The following is a 21164-nucleotide window of genomic DNA, read 5'->3' on the forward strand; positions in this document are numbered from 1 at the left end:
ACATCAGTTATTCTACACTTAAATGATGATTTAAGCCTGTACAGAATAGCAAAAAGGTGACTAAACGGGCGAGTTTGGTCCTCTGTTCCGCTTTATCCCTCAAAATCAAATACTACCAAATATTATCGCAATGAACATCCAATCTGGTTTCCTTTATGGGAGCTGGAACTCATCTGACTGCCTGGGAATCCAATCCAACTTGTCAATTCAGCAACTGATTTTCTTCCCTAGTTAATTTTTCTGTCACATCAACATAAAGCACAGGACAGCTATCAGTAGATCAGTTTGCTGAGGTTTAAATAGTCATAGGGCTTGTAATGGCAAATGAATGCCATTTTAGTCCAGACTGAGAGGTTTTACTTTAAGAAGCCATAAGAACCTCCAATTCTGGTGGTAAGAATACAGCACTTTGACATATAGGAGATATGATGGAGAGAAAACAGTTTGCTCTACTAAGACAGTTTTCAGTAAACTAAGTTAAGGCACACATTTGTATCATGGATTTCCTTTCCCTCCCACCAACCCCTTCCTCCCCTGCCACCCCCCACCCCAAGCAACCAGCCAGGTAGCCAGGATCAGTGGGATCAACCTGCAGTAGTCCACAGAAGATCTTAATGCTTTACAAAATTTAAATAAAAATGCTTCAAAACTGAGAGGTAAGTCTTCACTATGACCTACTAATAACCAGTAGTAACTACTAACCACCCGCTAATAATCCAATAGCTGAAATCTTAAACTTCTGAAGCCTTCCCTTATTTCCCTGTATGAATTCCTGACAGGACTAAGTTCTTTACAGTCAAAATTGCTATCTTCCCGGTTTACAAATAGCTACTTTTTAAAAATTTATTTCTCTCTATAGTGGTACAGTGGTTATGTAATTTAGCACTTACTGTGCAAACACCATTTGGATAGTGTTCCTTCACATATGCTTTCATTGCTGTTTCAACTGAATTTCTCCACGATTCTATGGCGTTTTCAACTTCGTGGGGTCTAGGATCAGTAGCCTCCTTTCTTAAGTGATCAAATTTAAAAGAAATCTTGTTCTTGGGATCCAAAAATTTTCCATTTCCCAAATCACCATGTTCTGTTATCAAAACCTGTGTTAATAAAATTTTAGTTAGAATTTTACATTTACATTTATATATATATATATATATATAAAAATATATATATAATGTGAAATTTATTAAATTATAAAATTAGTTATTAACATTTGCTATTTAATAAAGAGGGAAAGAAATGCCATGCCCAATCTGATTATATCCAACATTTAACTGAAGCCTACTCACATCCAGACTCATACTTTATTATGCATACAAAACATGCATATAGCAAGAGAGAAAGCTAATGTGATCCATTGCCTCAGAAAACAAATTTGAATCTTACCCTCTTACTGCAACAAACAATGCAAGATATAAATTCATGTCTTCTAGTACTGAAGATGAAGCAAACAGTTTTTACAGCTCCAAAACACATCTGACTGAATCCAGCCAACATCGCAGACTGAAATTTCAACCTTTTTAGTTGCCCCTATGTGATTAACTTATGGAACTGGTACTACTGGAGGGGCACAATCTCTATGTTTTGGTGGGGAAGATGCATTTCTTCTAATTTTCTTGCCAAGAAATGTTCCAATACCAGAACATCTTTAAGAGTTTAAGGAAGATCGCAAGTATTTAGTTGTATTCGTACCTGTTCATCATAACCGTCAATTTTTACTGGGGTAAACTGGTCCAAGTTGTACTGTGCAAATGCACTACAAGAGAAAAAAACAACAACTAAAGGTTGCATCAAGCACAATCTTTTTCTTTAGTAGCTGTAAGATATTTAAGTAATAGCTAATAATCTGAGCAATGATGCATTAAAAAAAAAATCAATTCTTTATTATCTAGCAGCCCCAGATTCTTGGAATCATCTTGGTTCACTCAGTGCTCATATTACAGATTCTAAACACCATTTCACAAAGATATACGTTCAAAACTAACCTGATGTAGACAAACACATAAGCTTTACAGTAACCCATAGAAACTGGAGGATGAGATAAAGTTTAAATTCAACGGGGATCCAACTTACTAAGCCAGACATCTCTGTTCTTACAGATGAAATTAATTTTGGCATAAACACAGTAGGCATAATGTTTTGACATAAAAGTAGGGTCTAAGATGTTTAGTAACTTCTACTAAGAAACAGAAAACAAAATCCAAAAAGGTGAGGACTAATTCCAAAATCCAGGTCATCCATTTCCAAACAGCTGCTCTAATCATTAGGATACAACACAGATCTCTCTCCTCTGCCAAAAATTTAATCTTCATCAAAGATGCCCAACACACACAATAGAGTTTTACTTGCCAAGCACACATCTTTTAAACAAACCACTTACTGATTATGAAAGTCTAACTGAAAAAACATCTTGCTTTTAAGCAACTGAGTATGTGGCATCTGGTACTTACTGCGCTGCTCCTTCCCTGAGAAGATTATCATTATTAAGCAGCAACCGAACATCTGAAAGGAGATATTTACAACATAAAAGTACAGTTAACTCAGAAACTTGTTTCAGTCACATAACAAATGTCAACAGACTGTACAAAGCAAAAAACCCAAACCACTCCATACCCACTGAGATTACTAGGTAGGCAGTTTATTGCTTCATATTTCATAATTTTGACTGAACAAAATGAAAAGAATGGTATAGCAATGGATCTCTTCCAACACAATCTGGTAAGCAGATATAAGCCATATTCGACAGGCTGTGTGACACCTCTAGGAATCTGTCAAACTAGTTTTTAGAGTTCTGAATGAGAACAGCACAGAATTCTAACAAGTTCACATTAAAGATGTATAATACCAAATCTCTCACACTATATTGTTGTTACTGTATTCTGATGACACTTATACAGTATGTGTTGCACTTACTGTTTTTTAAGCCTTACCAATTTTGTTCTTGTTCCATAATGACACTCTACTAGTCAGAGGACAATATATGACAACAGCATTTCTTCTACCATCATACAAGAAACATATGAATATAGGATAAAGTAAATACTCTCCTCAGAATAACTTCATATTTACTATGGAGTAAATTTGTTATTTATGTACTTGACTTACTTCCTTATTATTTACTAGGCACTGTTTTAATAATAATTTAATGCACTGCTCATAAACTAACCAATCATTAGCCTCTCCATACCATATTAAACTCTTCTAAATATTCCCAAGGTATCATTCAAGTGAAAAAAAAACACCCTGGACTGAATTTGAAGTATTTTTTCTTTAAAAACACACAAACAAAAAAAACCCTCCTCGAATGAACCAAAAAAAAAAAAAGAAACCCACCTAAACCAAAACACTCCACAACTATCCCCACCCCCCCTAAACCAAACAAAATCACAATTTACAGAATTGGAAATGAAAGTTTTCTTTCTGTTTTTAAGAACACAGTCTGAATCTCACTGAACACTGGACACACATTTATGATCAAATGTTTGCTATGTATTTTCAAACATTATTTTTGAGCAGGTAGTTGCAACTATGAACTAGCTTAACAATAAAGTTTATAGCAATACTACTGTAAGAAATTTTAACAACCTTCAGGGAGCTGAGTTAAGCTGCTCACCAACTGCTTACTTCACAAATGCAGTACTAGTTAAGTTTAAATAATAATCAGCTGGTCACAGTTCAACTCAAAACCAAGAGACTTGTAAAAGAATTGCATTCTTTAACAAATTTAAGCTCTCTCCTGTCTGACATTGAACTACAGGTTCAGTATACCTAATTTACTTCTTTATTTAAATAGCTTCAGAGACATTTGTAAACCACAGCTATAAAACATATGCCTTTTTATACAGTATGTATGCCCACATATCTTGATGCCAGACAAACACAACAATTCTTAAAGAAAAGTAACATCTTAGGTAAAGTTCAGGCAACAAGAGTTGAGACAAGGTAATTTTAAATTTCCTTTCAGTTTACCAATACACTCAGTAAAATAAAGTGTGCCCAGAACTTAAGGGTCAGAAATGTTTGGAGAAGATTAATATTCTTTCCACAAATGGCATTAGGCAGTAGTCCTCTGTATATTCAAGGTTAAGTATTTGTAATGCTATTCCTTCTTAAAACAGAAAAAAAGACCATTTTAATTTCAGCTAGTTTAATTTCTGTTGAAAAATACAGTTGTTTATCAAAGACTGAAAAGAGTACATGTGGTTTCTAAATGAAAACCCCAGCACCTGTTAATTCATGACTGATTAAAAACAGAGAGAAAGCTTGTTCTTACATCACAAAGACAAGTAGTACCTTCCTCCTTTTACATTTAAACTTCAAGCTGTCTTGTGACTGAAAAGGTTATTATGCCAAGCTACAAAACCAGCTCTTACAGAGTGGGAGCTACTACTATGTGAACTATATGAAACTCAGGAGAGTGATCAGCAATACAATTTTGGATATAGATGCCTTAAGTGAAAGGACAGAGCAGACAGATACTCACCATTGAACACCTCATTGAATTCCCCAGGAGGAGCATGAATTATGAATTTTGCCGCTATACGCACCTTAAATACAAAAACAATCATGTAGTTGTATATACTTGTATTCGTTCCTATTCAAACCAGTTATGCATTATGTAATTTTAATAGCCAGACATGAAATTTTTCAACTCCCACTGTTTCACATATTTGTTTGGATTATTTTAACTTCCTGTCTTCATTAAAAACACAGAATATAAAGTTCCACCTCTTCAGACAGAATAAAGGAGATTATATGTGATGGAAGCAGATGGAGAAATTGAATCATTCATGTTTTGTAATTATTGGTAAAAAGAAAAAGATGAATATAACACATAAGATCAATAATATATTCACAATCTATTTTAACTTTCAATCCATGGATGCCTGGGAATCAATACACAATCCAAAAGAGCCAGAAACCATGATGAATATACACTTGATCTTCAAAGCCTCTCTTCTAATTTTACTACACATCCTATGGTTCTATACTTTCCAAAAGGTCCACAGTTAGACAGTAACTGATAGACTACACAAGTTTAAAACCACTGCATAGACACTAAAACATGTAATTTCACCTGTATCTACCTATGACCTCTTATTGCCATAGGATCAACAGATAAAGTTTAAAAAAACCACCTTGAGATCTTAATTAATGCAAGTCCTCCAACAATTGCCTTCAGCCACAACTTCTTGCAAAGAAAACAGAGCATAAGCCAGTATTTCCACTACAAGTATGTGCACCTGCCCTGGCTTTCTCCCTTCTGCTTGCACAAGCCCTTGTACAATAACACAGTAAATAAAATCAGAAAGGTTATTGCTCTTTTTTTTTCCTCAGACCAGTTCCCTGACCTGGTTCACTGCACAGCTACAGATACACGTTCTTGCAAAACGAACACAAAAATACTTTTTTAATGTGAAAGAACTTAAAACCTCTCAACTATTACCTTATTTACAGAATGTCACTCAGAAGACTTGTTTTCATTTATTCTTCTTTCCCCCTTAAACTGTTATGGGTACCCATTATAGAAACTAATTAAATAAATGTTGGTTCCCTAATTTCACCTGACAAAAGTTCCTATCTTTCATACTTTACAGTCATCCAAGTTCAGCAGACACTCTAAGCTCTCTTGCATGCTTGATATGATGTTGCTATTCAAATACAGGATACCACTTGAATCATAGTTCCCATTCCTAACACCTTCAATTACATTTCTGTGGAATAAAGAGCTGGGAGATTCAGTGCCTGCACTCTCTGAGAGCACTGTTTGAAATTAAGGTGTTTGAGAACCACCATACTCAATTAACAAATATCTAAAAATAACCAAAGAATGCTTTGCATTTAACACATTTATATGTATTTGAAACTACAAAAGAACTGTCTGAGCAGGCTAAAGCTCTTGAACTGACTTGCAAACAGCTTTTACTAGCAGCAATACAGCCAGTGCTCAGGCCCCTGGTTCTTGAGACAGCCCAAGTTTCAAACAGTCTCCAGGAGAGGTGACTCAAGCTTAGAGTACCCTGACAGAGTGCTTAGCTGCGTCACTAGCAGCGTTAAAACCTCAAGTGACTAGCCTAGGCAGCTTTCAGCTCACAAACAGCACACCACCACTAGAGCTGCTAATGGAAATGGAAAAGCTGTCAGTTCCAAACTTTCTAACCTGAATGCAACGTTTTGGATTGCAGACAGCCTTTATCTGCTACCTCAAATGTCCACATCAGAACTCTTCCTTCCATGTAAACATGAATTTGCATTATACTGAGATACTCTTCTCAAAAGAGACAGAGAGACAAGAGCATCTTCTTCTATGGCAACTTAAAGCCATAGAAGCCAATTAAAGCACTTGCCCAGGTAAGAAGAAAGGAGACTTGGATTGTCTCCTTTGAACAAAGGAACTCATCTGCATTAGCAAGATTATCCCAACCACCAACCTGCACACTCCATACCTCTCCTGCTGAAGTCAGGGCACTGTACTAAGCTCAATATTCAATCCAAAGAAAAAAAAAAAGGATGTGAAATACAGCTAACCTATGATACTATCAAAGCACTCAAGAAGGAGAAGGGGAAGACCGGCTCCAAGATTCTATCATCAGGGCATTTTACCAAATGACCAACTGTGGTGGTTTGGCTGGGGTTTTCTTCTCAGTGGCTGGTATGGGGCTGTGTTTTGGATTTGTGCTGAACACAGGGTTGATAATATATAGATGTTTTTGTTATTGCTGAATAGCATTTGCATCGAGCCAAGGCCTTTTCTGCTTTTTGTACTGCCACACTGGCAAAGAAGTTGGGGGTCCATGGGATGTAGAGAGAAGACACAGCCAGGACAGGTGACCCAAACTGACTGAAGGGATATTCCATACCACATGACATCATGTTCGGTATATAAAGGGGAGGGGGGGAAGGAGGAGGAAGGGGGAGATGTTTGGAGTGATGGTGTTTGTCTTACTAAAGTCACCGTGACATGTGATGGGGCCCTGCTCTCCCAGACATGGCTGAACACCTGCCTGTCTATGGGATGTGGTGAATTAATTCCTTGGTTTGCTTTGCTTTTGTGCATGGCTTTTGCTTTCCCTGTTAAACTCTCTTTATCTCAACCCACGAGTTTTCTCACTTTCACCCTTCCGATTCTCTCCCCGATCCCACGGATGGGACAGTGGGAGGCTTGGTGGCTGATACCAATAACCACCAATAGTCAGGGATTGGGCCTCACACTTAAGAGCAAGTATTCAGTTGTGTGCTTTCAGCAAAAATATCTTCCTGTCTCAACTGGACTAAAGTGCAGCAGACTCCTGGCTCAAAGTTAGATGAAGGAACACTTCAGGTGAACAGGACTGCTCACCCCTGCCAAGGCCAGATTAGCTCTGGGCAAGCAGAAAAACAAGACTCAGAGACATTTGGAGCCCTGAAATAACAAGTGCATCAATTTTGGGCTGGCAGAAGCTATATAAGCAAAACTTGGGTGCCCAAACTGTACTCTGAATGACCGCATGCTTTAAACTGGTAACATCTCTAAGGTGAGATATTAGGTCTGTACTAAAACTGGAAAACTACCTCATTTTCACCTGTTTTGGTAACGTAAAACTGCTTTTGCTTCTTTTTTTGCTATCAGTAAAAATTATTCTTATCAGTCCGATTAGCTATGGTATAAGTAATATTCATTCAAAAACATTCAACACTAACAGATGCTTCTTCAGGACAGACCCAACAAAACATTACTTTTAATGAACATTTTCCTAGTAAATTCAATGTCTCACTAAGAATTTTTTCAGTGTGATAATTCATCATAGATGACACTTTTCACAGAACAAAAACACAATCATGCAAATTTGCAATGAACATCTCATCAAGTATAAAGTATATTCATGCTTACAGTAGCAAAAAACCTGAGGTGTCTTCAGAAATTGCATCTGTCAGCTAAGACTCTGCATTTTGTTAACCTGCCTTTGTGAAGCCAATTTAAAAGTAATGAACTTTGCTTCAGCAGTTAAGCCAAATTAACTTATCTGTGATGACTATCTGAAAAAGCTGTAATTCCCCAACTCATATATACAGGAAGCCCATATAAAAGAATTAAATCCAGTAGTCTCACTTAGCACATTACAACAGAAAATCACTTACAGCTTTATTGCCACTGAATTGTTTCAGAAATTAATGCTCTAAAAGAGGCTTCTGTTTTCCAAAACCAGACTATGCTGAAGGATAAATGAATGCACTTCCCATAAGCCCCAACAAGATGAAAATCTCTCCCTTTTGCCAGTAAAAAGCCTCTGGCTCAACTAACACTTGGGGAAGCACAATTAAAACAAGGGACAGTCCATATAAAATGTGATGTTTATGGACAACTAAAAAAAAAATAAATTAAGAATGCACATACAGCAAGAGGCGCATAACTTGTAATACAAAGCGACAGGCAAAAAACCTCAACTGCACTTCAGTCCAGCTGAGACAGGAAGCTGCTTTTCTGCTGAAAACTGTTTTAAGAAAACATGGCAATCAGATGCATTACAGCTGAACCAATGCTGATTACTCAATACACTGACACTTGTAAAAATTGACTTGAACAGGCCAAAACAGAAACAACCTAATATTTTAAAAGTCTAAGTGGCAAACCCTTTTTCACCCAAGAAAACTGCACCTTCACACACAGTACAAGAACCTTACACAGGTATCAGCAAGTAACAAAAAATTAGGTTACAGTTGAGTATTTCTTGAGAAAATTCAAAAGTAAAGACAGACAACACCTGAAGTTTCTCCACTTATTACTCTAGTTACTCCTGAAACACCACCTAAAGTTGAAGACAGTGTTTTATTGATGTAGCTTTCCAAGATTTGATTTATGGACACTGTTTTCAGTTTAAAGTCTTCAGAGTGGCAAAAACCTGACATCCAGTCATCAATGGTTCACAAAAAGGCAGCTTTTACTACAAGCCTATGTAAGGAACTGCGCATTTATTATATTAAATTTCTTTAATGCAAAACCCCCCAATCTAAATATGTTTTTATGAAACATGACTTTGTGCAGGTTTGAGTATTAATTTGGAAAAATCATACAGAAGCTGAGAGTAAGTTATATATAAAAAAAATATTAAAAAGATACTTTGAAAACATTGAGAAGGGAAGCATTCCGCACTATAGGTGTACTCTTCCTCCAATTTTTACATATACACCACTCTCAGTCTTGCTTAAATGGAACCCTGGTATCAGCAGGTAAGAACTAGCAATATTTACTTTCTCATTGCAAGTGAAGCCAAATGCTACTCATCACATCAGTTACAAGCTTTTTGATTTTATAAAGTAAACTATTTCATTTAAGGTAAAAATTCAGACAGAGAAGTTTAGCAAAAGAGAAAAGGACAGGTTTATTGCATGTGATGAGCACGGTTATTAGGCATAATGACTAGAGATTAAAACAATTAGTCTGTCAACAAATGCCTACACTTAGTTACAACAGTATTTGCAGTTTTCAGATTGCACAAGCACAGAGAAATGCAGTAATGTACTGAATGGTGACAGTTATGCTAAATCCATCTTTCTTTTCAACCTTCTGCCTTTATTTCACAATCTAATTTCTCTCAATGTGTGACACCCATCAGATACATTGAGAAATCTTACTCCTCTACCTTTTCCAGCCTAAGACATTCTCAAGTTTATTTTCTTCTAAAGAAGTTATACGTAGTGACTTCAAATGCCCCCAAACCACTCTTCCTGTTCCTGACACATCAGAAGTGACACTGGCTGAAGAAGCCCGACCTTCTGTGCTGTATGTGCCTATATATGGTCAGGACTACGCGCTCGCAGCAGTGCGGGGCTCCACAGTGCCACACCACTGTCAGCTCCGCCAAGGCATGCTCATTCCTCTCGATCTGCTAAGGTAACAGGGGAATTAAAATTTCCCCCCTTTCCTTTTTCTTTTCCCTTTTTAACTTAACTGAAACACGGCTGTATTTGCCAGGCACCCTGACAGCTCACTCCTTCAATCAACACCCATGCTGCACAATAAAAACATGCTGATAAGCAAGATGCTGTGAAACCACGTACTTGCCCTTACTCTTTCCTACACATCACTTATTTCAAATTCAGCTGTGAACGCCTTGCAGAAGGGAGACCCACCCTCCTCTGCACTTGTAACAGGTTAAAGTTCACTGCTCCACAGCAATAAAAATGAAATAGAGAAGTAAATATTAAAAGCCTTTTTTACCTAAAAAACTGCACGAAAATTTTGGGGGAGGGTGTGTAAAAGATTCCCATAATACATTTTCACTCAAAGACAACTTTGTTGCTAACCACGGGGGTCAAAAAAAAAAAAAGAGCTTCCCGAAGTTACTTTTATTAGTGGTATAGCATACAGTGTCAAAGCATTGTATATTATGCATTTATATTCCGGATTCCTGAGGGCACCTAGCTATCTTATAAAACACAATAAATATCCCATTCACAGGAAGCTATGTTTGGCAAAAAAAAGAAGATGAGATATCACATTGGGGAGAAGGGAGCTCCAGTAACAGTAAAGAGTCCAGAGAGGTCTATTCTCACACATGCTTCCTGCTGTAGTTCTTGTTGAAAACCTGTCTGCAGGCAACTAAACAAATGGCTTTGTCTTGACCCACTCTATTTACAGGTAACTACAGGGGTTTCTCACAATTAACCCACAGTTACAGAAATATTAACAGTTAAACTGATTTAAACCAGGTAAGTTCCAATTCTCTCAAGATCCTGTAACTCACACTCACAATAACATACAAGTCATTCAGGGATCCTGCTTGTACTGCTTGGACTGATACTGGACAAAAGACTTATCTAGTTTTATCGAGTTCTGAGTTTGATTCAAACTTGTGGTTTGAGTTCAGCTTGAGCTGTACCATTATTTTTTAATATGCAGCTCTGACATCTACCAGCTAAAATGAATTTTGCATTGACACATGTAACAACACATCGAGGAACACAGTCTAAGGTTCAAACATTTGCAAGATACAATGCCTGATGCTCTGTCAGCACTGCAAACATCAACATAGTTTTTGAGTTTGTAAACCCTTCAGTGTTTAAAGAAAATATAACTGGCTTCTGCTTTGGGTAGCTAGACACTTGGTATCACTGTCTCCAAGCACTCATTAAATCCTTAGGTTAGATACTTACTAGGATGTTACACCAGCAATGACCACACATCTTTTTAAAATAATAAAGGAGTGGGGGTGTTTCCTAGATGGCATAAACTGACCTAATACCATGCTGCTGCTGCCAACTAAATGACTAATCTCCCTGCCTCTTCCTAAATAAGCCCTGTGATGCATTTTTACAAACTTCCATGCATCACCAGTGCTCATCTATTTATGTGAATATTCAGATAAGCAAATTCATATAGCTAAAGAATAGCTTTAAAAGGTGGCAAGAAGATAGCAACCAATTCACTTATAAAAGAACTTTAAATAATTATTGCTCCTTCCTGCTGACAGTTTTGAGAGGTGAAAAAGCCTCCAAACAGCTAGACAAGCACTGGGAATATACATGTGAGGAAGTGATTAACCCACGTCAGCAACAAATTGCCTTCTCAGACTCTAATGAAACCTCACCATACCCCCAGGCATAATTTCAAACAGTGAAGCAGCATCCCAAAACATGCATCACCTCACACAAACGTGGAACCAAGGCTCTGGTAGACAGGGAATGAATACAGAAGTAGTGTTGCAACTGCCTTCCTACCAGGCTGAACCGAAAAATGCACTGTAGTATTCAATTCACTTCTGCTTCTGGAAGAGCTGAGGAAGAAAACACTGCAAAAATGTGGTTCTGTGGCACAGGAAAGGAGGGGCACATTCCATGTCTATGGCTTTGACTGAACAGACATTTCCTTATTAGTAATGCCTAGAGCTGCATTGCATCTGTAGAACGTGTGTTTTCCTCAATTATTTTTAATACACATGTATTTAAGACTATATAACAGTACCAGCACTTAACAGTGGTGCAAAAAGTAAATCTTACACAACATGAGGTATTCTAGCTGCCTTCTTTCTACCTGAAGACCTGACTTGGATAATGAGATTTATTTTCATAAAAATAACCACTTTGAAAGGTGCTGGATTCTTTACTGTAGGGCCTTTCAGCAGCAGAATATCTAAATATCATAACAGTCTCCATCTTAAAATCACTTTACACAGCACGTAATATAAGATCAAGGATTAATAAAACCCAAAAATAAAACAAGACTCCTGAAAGTCATTGTATCAGTCACAGATAGCAAAGGGGAACGTGAAAACAATTACTTGGGTAATACACAAGTCTAACCATTAAAAAAAAATATTAGAGAAGATAAATCTCCCCCATGTAATTTTGCAGTTAACTTTACTACTCCTGACTATATCTAATTTTAATGTCACAAGCTTTCACAGATTTTAACTTGGAAATTAAAAGTATTATACTGGTCTCAAATTAGTGAAACAAGTTTTGTTTGTAGATGTGAAGGGATCAAGATCAACCTGAGACTTTAGCTTCAGCTATCAGCGTCAATTAATAAAATCTCTGAACTAGAAAAAATTGCTTGTAATTATAATACAGACAGTAGAATACATTATATTATTTTTCTTCACATCTTTATTTCTCTGAAAGTTCATGTCTTCTCAGTAGTTGGCTGGACAACAAATAGGCTAAGAAAACTCCATATATGCAAATGTGATTCTAAAATTATTGGTAGGGCCAGATTTCCCAAATTTGTCATATAGAACATTCTTCCCTGAAGTGTCTTAACTACAAGTTTTTATCTTTCACGTGGTAGTCCTTTTTCCAGGGATGTACATTAAAGTTCAGAATACAAACAATCAAAAGGAAAAAACAGTAACATCTCAGGTTCACAACTTGGACAAAAGTTGCTTTCAGTAACTTCCAAAGGACTTTCTGGAAAAAAAAAAAGAAAAAGAAAAAAAAGGCAAAATAAAAAAAAAAAAAGGGAAAAAAAAAATGAGTAGGAGATGTATCCAGTCAAGTAGCATTGAATTCCAGTCTTGGGAGACCATACATTGGGTGCTTCAACATATCAGTATTTGAAATTACATAATTTTTTGGTACTTATTTCATTGTAGGGTCAAGCCCCAATATATGTAATCAGCCCAAGAAACAAAATACTGTATTGAGAAGCATGCTAGAGACTAGCACTCCCTTTGCTAAACAGAAATCTCATGTAATTTGACAAATATCTAGTGCAGGCATTGGTCTAATGCAAAATTATGAGTAAATCTTACCCATAAAACCTTTAGCAGCTGAGCAATTGCATACTTAGCTTATGGATCAGATAGGGAACAGATAAGCAGCATACAAAAAATTATCCCTATTTCCTTGCAAAAGTCATTCATTGAAAACTGAAAAAATAGTAAAATTTTACATTTAGTGAAAAGCAAAAACATTAACTTTTGCCTGAGAAATAAAAGGTATGAGAAACGGCTAACTAAGATTTCATTCACAAAGAAAGAAACCGACAGCATCATCTCCCACATACAGAACCAAGACATCCTGTTAAGACATGATCCTCTCTTTCTCGGCAATCCTTACAAAGTGGTACCCACTATAAGCTAAAAAGCACTTGGTTAATATTTGAAAAGTATTCTTCCACTACAAAACCTAAATTTTTAAAGTGAGTCTTCCTCCTAGCCCAAGAGAATTTGTTATAATTGGATACTCCAAGGACATCAAGCCTGAATTCAGTAGCAGTGGGGAGAGAAAGGGAAGAGTCTCAGAGTTTGCTCTGTGAAAAATAGGGTGCCATCTTAGCTGGATGCCTCGCCCTCCCAATTTCAGTGTCTTAAAATCCTCTCTCAGAGTTACCTATTAAAAATTTTAACACCTTCTGTCAAGTTACGAAAGTATCTGAAGTATTTTACATTTCAGAAGCTTTTAAATAAAGCATTACAAAAAAAGTAATTGCCATATGCTGAAAAATCTGCTTTCATTTCTCAATGAGCAGTTCAAGCCCCTTTACACCCCACTTTCAGAAACTGAAAATGAGTATTGTATGGTGTTGCCTGAAAAAAATATACTGTTTTGATAAGTAATGTAACTAAACCCCTTATATCCTGCTCTTCTTTGACTGCCAAAATTGAAATGAACCAAAGATGGACTTTCACAGCAGAAGAGCTGATGATTGTGATGCTGTGCAATAGAATCATATCTATTATATCAGAAACTGTCTCCAGTTTCATTATTGGGTTTGCCAATAACTTGTTCTATTCCTCTTTTCTATTTTTAGTTCACTTTGTCTCTCTTATCTACCTAAACTGTGAGGTTTCCTGGGTAGCAAGCTTCTGCATAAGTTTTGTGAGCACAAAGGCGGCAAGAGGGTCGTGAGCTGCCATTGCATTATACATACTCAATAACATGTTAAAAGTCCACAAAAGGTCCACAAAAAGTATCTAATTTTTCAAACTACTAAAAAGAAAAGACTATATGAATGGCAGTTTTAAAAATCACTTATAAATATAATACAGGTTTCATTTGTGTTCATCTTCAAGCTTCAAGTAAATATACTTGTCAGAAAAGCAGAAAATTTTGCTTTGCATAGTAACTTTCTCTGGAGGTACACAGTGAAAGCCCAGCAGCAAGTCCAAGCAGCACTGGACCCAAGTTGCAACAATTAAATATTAGGAAAAGTTTCAAACCATGGGCTTAGTCAAACATTGCAATACCTCACCCCGAGAGCCAGTATCATCTCCACCATTGGAGATACCCAAAACTCAAACCAAGTCCCTAAGCAACCTTATCTAAGTTGGCCTGCTTTGAACAAGCAGCATTTGAGTTATGTCCAGAAGTTTCTTCCAGCCTGGATGACTGTAGAAATAAACAAAGTTATTCTTTGCAGTTACACATACAGGACATGATCATTTCTTCAGATAGTGTTTAATACTTCCCCAACAAAGTGATTCAGATCTCTGTCCTGTCCTTCAATCTCAACAATATTGGTGCATTTAAAAAAAAATAATTCTTAACTCAAGACAACACACTATTTTCATACACATTTTTATGGACATTCTGAGAGGTACGTGAAAATCTTAATCTTGGAAGGACTGCTATATTCAGAACTACATGTCAGTCTGAGAAGCACTCCCAACTTTCTCATTCTTATTAAAGAGTTTCCTCAAAATGTTATCAAAGTGTAACCATGGAGTTTAACCTCATCTTTGTAAAAACAATTCCTTCCACACCATTACACACAGCTACATTTTGCTTGAGGAAAAAATATTAACTTTCATAGCTTTGATAGTGTAGTAAATTAAACACCAGATATGCTTAAAAAGTAACTTAGTTACTACCCATTTAAGTATTAAAGGTTTTTCAAACTTTCATCAGATCCTGCTACAGCATTTCCAGTTCCATTTAGCATTTAAATACAAATAAGAACCAGGATGCTCATAAGGTCCTTCTGTGAGACACATTAGTAAAGCTGCATGCACAAAGTGTACACTGATGAACTACAAAGAAAGAACATTAGGATCCTTGCAAGACTTTACCTTAAGTTTACCTTATAGATTACATTGCAATTATACCCAGAAAAGGTTATGCAAATCTGGCTCCGACTCATTTACGGTCTCCAAGTCTCATTCAGCACAATTCTAAAAGTCAGAATTCTAAATCCTTTCAAAATTAACGATTGAGAACACAGGAACTGCTTTAACACATGTAAAGATTTTAGAAAAGTAACATTTTTTCAGTCAAAAATTCTGCTAATGTTTCCAAAACAGTTACAGGAGAAAGGTTTATATTTGTGTTAAGGAAACACCCGAGCCTCCCACAGTGGTGGGCTTGTATGTCCAAGTGCAATATGCTCTCAGTGTATTACATTTTAAAGACAAAGTTCCACGAGAGAGAATGCATTTTACTGGCACAGCCTTTTCATTCCAAAGCACTGACTTTTCCTTTATCTGACAAAACTACACTGCAGAGTTTAGGTGGTGTAAGACCTCAACCTATATAACTTAAATGAGGTGTCACAACCTATAAATCTAAGAAGTTACAAAATTACCCATTGCACCAGGAGTACCAGGAAGCAATGAAGGTTCATTTTAAAGAATAGGACTACTTCCTCATGGTAAGAGAAGGTTTTTTTCTAATCACAGCAAGCTGACCCACTGTTAGGCCCCACTTTTCTGAGCAAGTGAACCTACTGAGACATAAGCTTACTGAGAGAGGTGTGGTTCCTTTTTTCTTAAATACTGTTTGACAATTCCCATATTTATTATGTTCAGGAATGCAAGGGCTAATTTTGCATTAAAAAAATTCATGTGTTATCCTTTCCTAAGAGGATTCTCCCCTTTCCTCCCTGAAGGTATCCTCATTTTCTCAGCCTTTATCTTGAGACATACACAGCTATTTAACTTCTGTGCAACCAAACCTACAGTAAACGTGTCCCTTCAAGTCACCAAAAATGAACTGCAGAACACAAGCTTTATGTTTTAAATAGTTTTAGTGTTGTTTTTCATTTGTGCTGTTGTTTGTTAGTGAATATTTACATTAGCAAATGCAATGTTTACAGTAAAATCAGTACCTTCCATCAGTCATTGCCTATATTCATGTAGATAAATTGTACCTTTTATATTCACATTAATATGCTCATTAAAAATATTTTTATATATATTTATTAGTTTGACACAGCCACAGGTAAGAAAACAATTTCTGTAGAAACTGGAATAAAACTGAGCTGCAAAAAATGGTTACTAGACTTAAAAAAACCTACTTCAAATATCCTGGATACATAAAGAGGTTTTACATTCAAAACTTGTTAAGTGAGGATGCATTATCCATAGGTAGGGCACAGAAGTGATAATTTTCCATTGCTTGAGAGTTCAGAGCTTCAAGATTTACAACTTTCACACCTAATTTTTATTTATAAACTGAAGCAAACATAAATTTATGTTTTCCACATATCCAAAAGCTTCTGAAATTTCAGTGATCTACCTGAATAAAGCAACTACAAAATACTGTGGCTCACAAAAACTGTCTTTAGCACTGAAAAATTGCTGGTCCTGGATGCTAAAGGCAGTAACTCTCACTGGCAATAGTCCAACTTCAGATCTTTGGATCTACACAAATCTTACACAACTTATTTACTTCAAGTAGTTCTCAGATTTTTTTTTAAATGCTTATTCAAATTTATCCTCACATTTACTATCATTATTGAAAGAAAAGCAAGGTTTCAAAAATCTCACACTAAAATGTGAATCTAAGGAACAAGTTTAAAACCAGTTATGCAATCCTGAATATTGAAATCATACTCCTTCTGGCAACTGGCTCTTCTTCCTTGGTTTTACAGCTTCTTTACCTGAACTGTAACTCTGTTTTGCCATTATTTCAATTATACCCCTTCTGTATTCTCAATTATGCTAAACACTGCCAGTTTTAAATTTGAATCATGCTACAGCTAAACACAGTCACCTTAAATCTAGCAAGAATAAGGTATATGCAACTGCTATATGTCTTTGCAACAGTTAAGTCTTTTGACTATACATGAAGTAAGATATGGATCCAAGACCTTCCAGAACTTGTCATATCAAGGGGCTATATCACTCAATCTCCTACTTACTTGTGCTCGTACATAATTATCAGGAATCTGATACAAAAAAACTTTTGTTATTTGGTTTACCTTCTTCCCTCCTTGAATTTAAGAAGTTTTGACCAGGGCTCTAGTTATGTTTCTACTGAAATTAGCTACAAAACTACATCACCACCATCATCTGCATCAGCCTTCAACACTATCAGTTCTGTATCAGGGGAGAAAAGTATATAAAGGAGCAATGTGATTTATTTGCCATGAAAAAAATCAATGTTTGCCTGTTTGCATCTACTCCTACATTTATTTATAGTCCCAGCTGGATGAGTGAGAAGGGTGTGCTTGTCAAATGCTATCCAGCTGATTTTTTTTTAGCTCAGTAAACTGAATGCTTCAAATAACATTTTTATTTTACAATGATACAACAACTTAATGCATCAGAAAAAAAAAATCTTAAGGCATCGCAAAATCTACATAGATATTTGCCTGTTTTTCCATTAGTTTGCAGGTTAGCCATCTTTGCTTTCTTAGCCAATAAAATACACTCTCAAACTTGGAAAATTCCACTCATATAGACCAATCAATTATATACAGGACTGAAGTAGATAAGTAATCAATTTAAATTTACAATGGATGAGTGCTCATTCTATTTACCTATATCAAGACAGGAAGAGTCTCTAGAAGGTCTGCACCCATTTTTGGAGAAAAAACCTCTGAAATTAGTGGATGGAAGAAAGTTCAGAAAACTCCATCAGTCACAAAAGCACAGACTGTGCTTCAGAGACAAGATAAAACTGTCATTGTGCCTTTTCTTATTTGACAGGACAACAAGCAATGGGCACAAAATCAAACACAGGAGGTGCCATCTGAGCACCAGGAAACACTTTCTTACTGCAAGGGTGACCAAGCGCTGCCACAGGTTGTCCAAGGAGGTTGTGGAATCTGCGTCCTTAGAGATTTCCAAAAGCCATCTGCATGTAGTCCTGGGCATCCTATAGATGATCCTACAAAACGACCTCCAAGGTCCCTTCCAACCATTCAGTGATGACAAGATAACTTGTAGTCTAAGTATTTTCTGCATACCCTCTAGGTACAATGCACTCGATCAGTGTTACTTGTATTTCCTATAAGGGGCTAAAAGTAACATATATTACCACCTATACTTCTTGATAAGATTACTGCTTGTACCAACAGAGAGGTGGCATTTGAATGTGAATTACACAGAGGAGGGCACAGACTTAAAAGCTCTTGAGAAACAGACGACGAGATCCTGGTGCTGCACATCCCTTGGTACATCAGTGCATCTCTTGCCATGAAAAGTGATCAAACAGAAAATCTGTCTTACTGTAACCACTTAAACAGTTTAGACATCGTTCTAACTTCAAACAAGTTTGAAATATCATTTATTGATGCCTCTCACATTTGTGGCATCTCACAGCTTCCACAGCCATGAAAATCTAAATTTTTAAAGTCAAAAGTGAACAAGATCATGCATTACATAAAGGCATGAGCAGTGCACCAGCACAATGTAGACAAAACACCACACCCTAGCTTGGAAACAGGCAGCTGCCATGAAGATGGATCCAACAGAGGATGACAAGGAGGAGTGATAACTGAGGTTTCACAAGACATCCTACTCCTTGTGAGACTTTTCTGGAAAAATCTGCCTTAAATCTAAATTTCCAACTGCCACAAAAAGAGATTATACATACATCTCGCTAACACAGGCCGTCTGCTCCTTAACCTTACGCTTCCCCAATTAATGCCTCCTAGCAGGAAGTAAAACAGCGTTCCTCACGCCCACACCCCGCTCCTCTCCGCAATCACCTGCTCCCCATCTCCTCCCGCAGCCTGCGAGGGTGCAGGGGGATGCAGGCCCGCTGCTCCGGCTGGCACGGGCACGGCGCTTCGGGAACGGGAAGTGGAGGTGGGGGAAGGGGAGGGGAGAGCCCTTCCGCGTCCCTCCTGCCTCTCCGTGCCGTGCCCGCTCCCCGCACACGGGCCGGCACAGCGCCCGCTGCCCCCGGCGCCGCCCCCGCCGGGCCCGCACCGTACAAGGCGCGGCGGGAGATGCGGCCAGGCCAGCCCAGCCCTGCCCCGGCCTCCCCCGACCCACCGCCCGCCGGGCCCGGCCCGGGGCCATGGCGGCAACAGAAACCCGGGCCGAGAGCCGAGCTGGGCCCGCCGGCTCGGAGGAACGGGGGACAGGAGGGCGGCGCGGCTCGGCGCAGCACCGTCACCCATCCAGACATCCCTACCTTCTCCTCGTCGGACAGCTGCTCCTCCAGGTCCGCCATCTTCCCGTCGGCCGCACCGCCCCCTCCCGGCTCCTCCTCCCGGGCAGGAAGGGCGGGACCCGCGCGCGCTCCCTGCGGAGGCGATGCCTGCGCGCGCGCGGGGCGGGTGGGGATCCAGGAGTGGAAGGGCGTGGTCGGCGCGGAAAGGGGGGATTACGGTCCTTGATTCGACAGTGACGAGAGATGGGGGCAGGCAGAACTGAAAATCACAGGATCGATTAGGTTGTAAAAGACCTCGTAGACCATCGAGTCCAACCTGTGACCCAACACCACCATGTCAACAGACCATGGCACGAAGTGCCACGTCCAGTCTTTCCTTAAACACCTCCAGGGACGGTGGCTCCACCACCTCCCCGGGGAGCCCATTCCAATATCTAATCACCTTTTCTATGAAAAAAAATCTTCCTAATATCCAATCTGAACCTCTCCTGGTGCAGTTTAAGGCTTTGTCCTCTAGTCCCGTCGCTAATTTCCTGGGAGAAGAGGCTGACCCTCACCTGAATACAGCCTCCTTTCATGTAGGAGGAGAATGTCCGGGTTTCAGACAGAGCCTTGGCAGGGTGCTCAGTGCGGGTCAGTGGATGTGGGTGCTGAGGGCGAGGGCCGCAGGTTTGTCTGCAGCATCCCACAGGGTGCTGGGGGAGGTTGTGGGAAGCTCAGTCTGGTGCGACTGACAGTGACTGAGGAAACAGACTGTGTGAGATGATTCATACTGTAGAAGATTGGACATGGAATATGGTCGGTCGGAGGAAACAGAAAAATAAATAGATTGGGAAATTTTTATCACAAGACCAAGAAATGTGAAATGTGTCATCCAGTGGTGTGACATTGCAGGTGCACAGGGGCGTTTGAGATGATGACTTACAAGGATTACCTGTAGTCCACTGGTAACTCTTTGTAACATTTCAATGTCCAGCACAGTGCACTTCACCCCAGTTATGACAGACAAGGAAAAGCTGATCATTGACTGGAAAATCGCAGGTGTCAGGGTACACCTAAAGTCAGTCATGGTTAGCGGTGTGAACGTAGCCAGCTTCTAGCCAAAGGATCTTTTATGCTATGCAGTTCATCCACTTCTGTCTTTCTTGCGTGAGTGTTTGTACACAAATCCTGTCACATGCAGTAGAGCAAATTACTGCTAATATTTGTAGAATTTTTCAGGGCAATCACTCTAGATGCAGTAACAGGTCTGTTGCATGGAAATGAAGGAAAGTGATATTGGACAAAAAGTTGTTACAGTCAAATGGATACATGGATATCACAATAGCATCAAAAATCTATATATGAACAAAGGATGTAAATGAAAATAAGTCAAAATAATGAATACATAGGTTGGACAACCT

The 21164-nt window shown here is 38.3% G+C and overlaps 1 protein-coding gene across 1 annotated transcript in view; it reads right to left on the bottom strand.

Annotated features, from left to right (window-relative positions):
• CAPZA2 (capping actin protein of muscle Z-line subunit alpha 2) overlaps positions 1-19900 on the bottom strand; it is a 33842-nt gene extending 13942 nt beyond the window's left edge. The window contains exons 1-5 of the mRNA XM_032688688.1: positions 19783-19900; positions 4484-4547; positions 2451-2502; positions 1693-1756; positions 891-1097 (exon numbers count right to left, since the gene is read on the bottom strand). Of these exons, the coding sequence (XP_032544579.1) occupies positions 891-1097; positions 1693-1756; positions 2451-2502; positions 4484-4547; positions 19783-19821 (426 nt within the window). The 5' untranslated portion in view covers positions 19822-19900. The remainder of the gene's footprint in view (positions 1-890; positions 1098-1692; positions 1757-2450; positions 2503-4483; positions 4548-19782) is intronic.
• Positions 19901-21164: the final 1264 nt, after the last annotated feature.

Source organism: Chiroxiphia lanceolata, chromosome 5, assembly GCF_009829145.1.
Source record: "Chiroxiphia lanceolata isolate bChiLan1 chromosome 5, bChiLan1.pri, whole genome shotgun sequence".
In the NCBI taxonomy this organism is placed as follows: domain Eukaryota; kingdom Metazoa; phylum Chordata; class Aves; order Passeriformes; family Pipridae; genus Chiroxiphia; species Chiroxiphia lanceolata.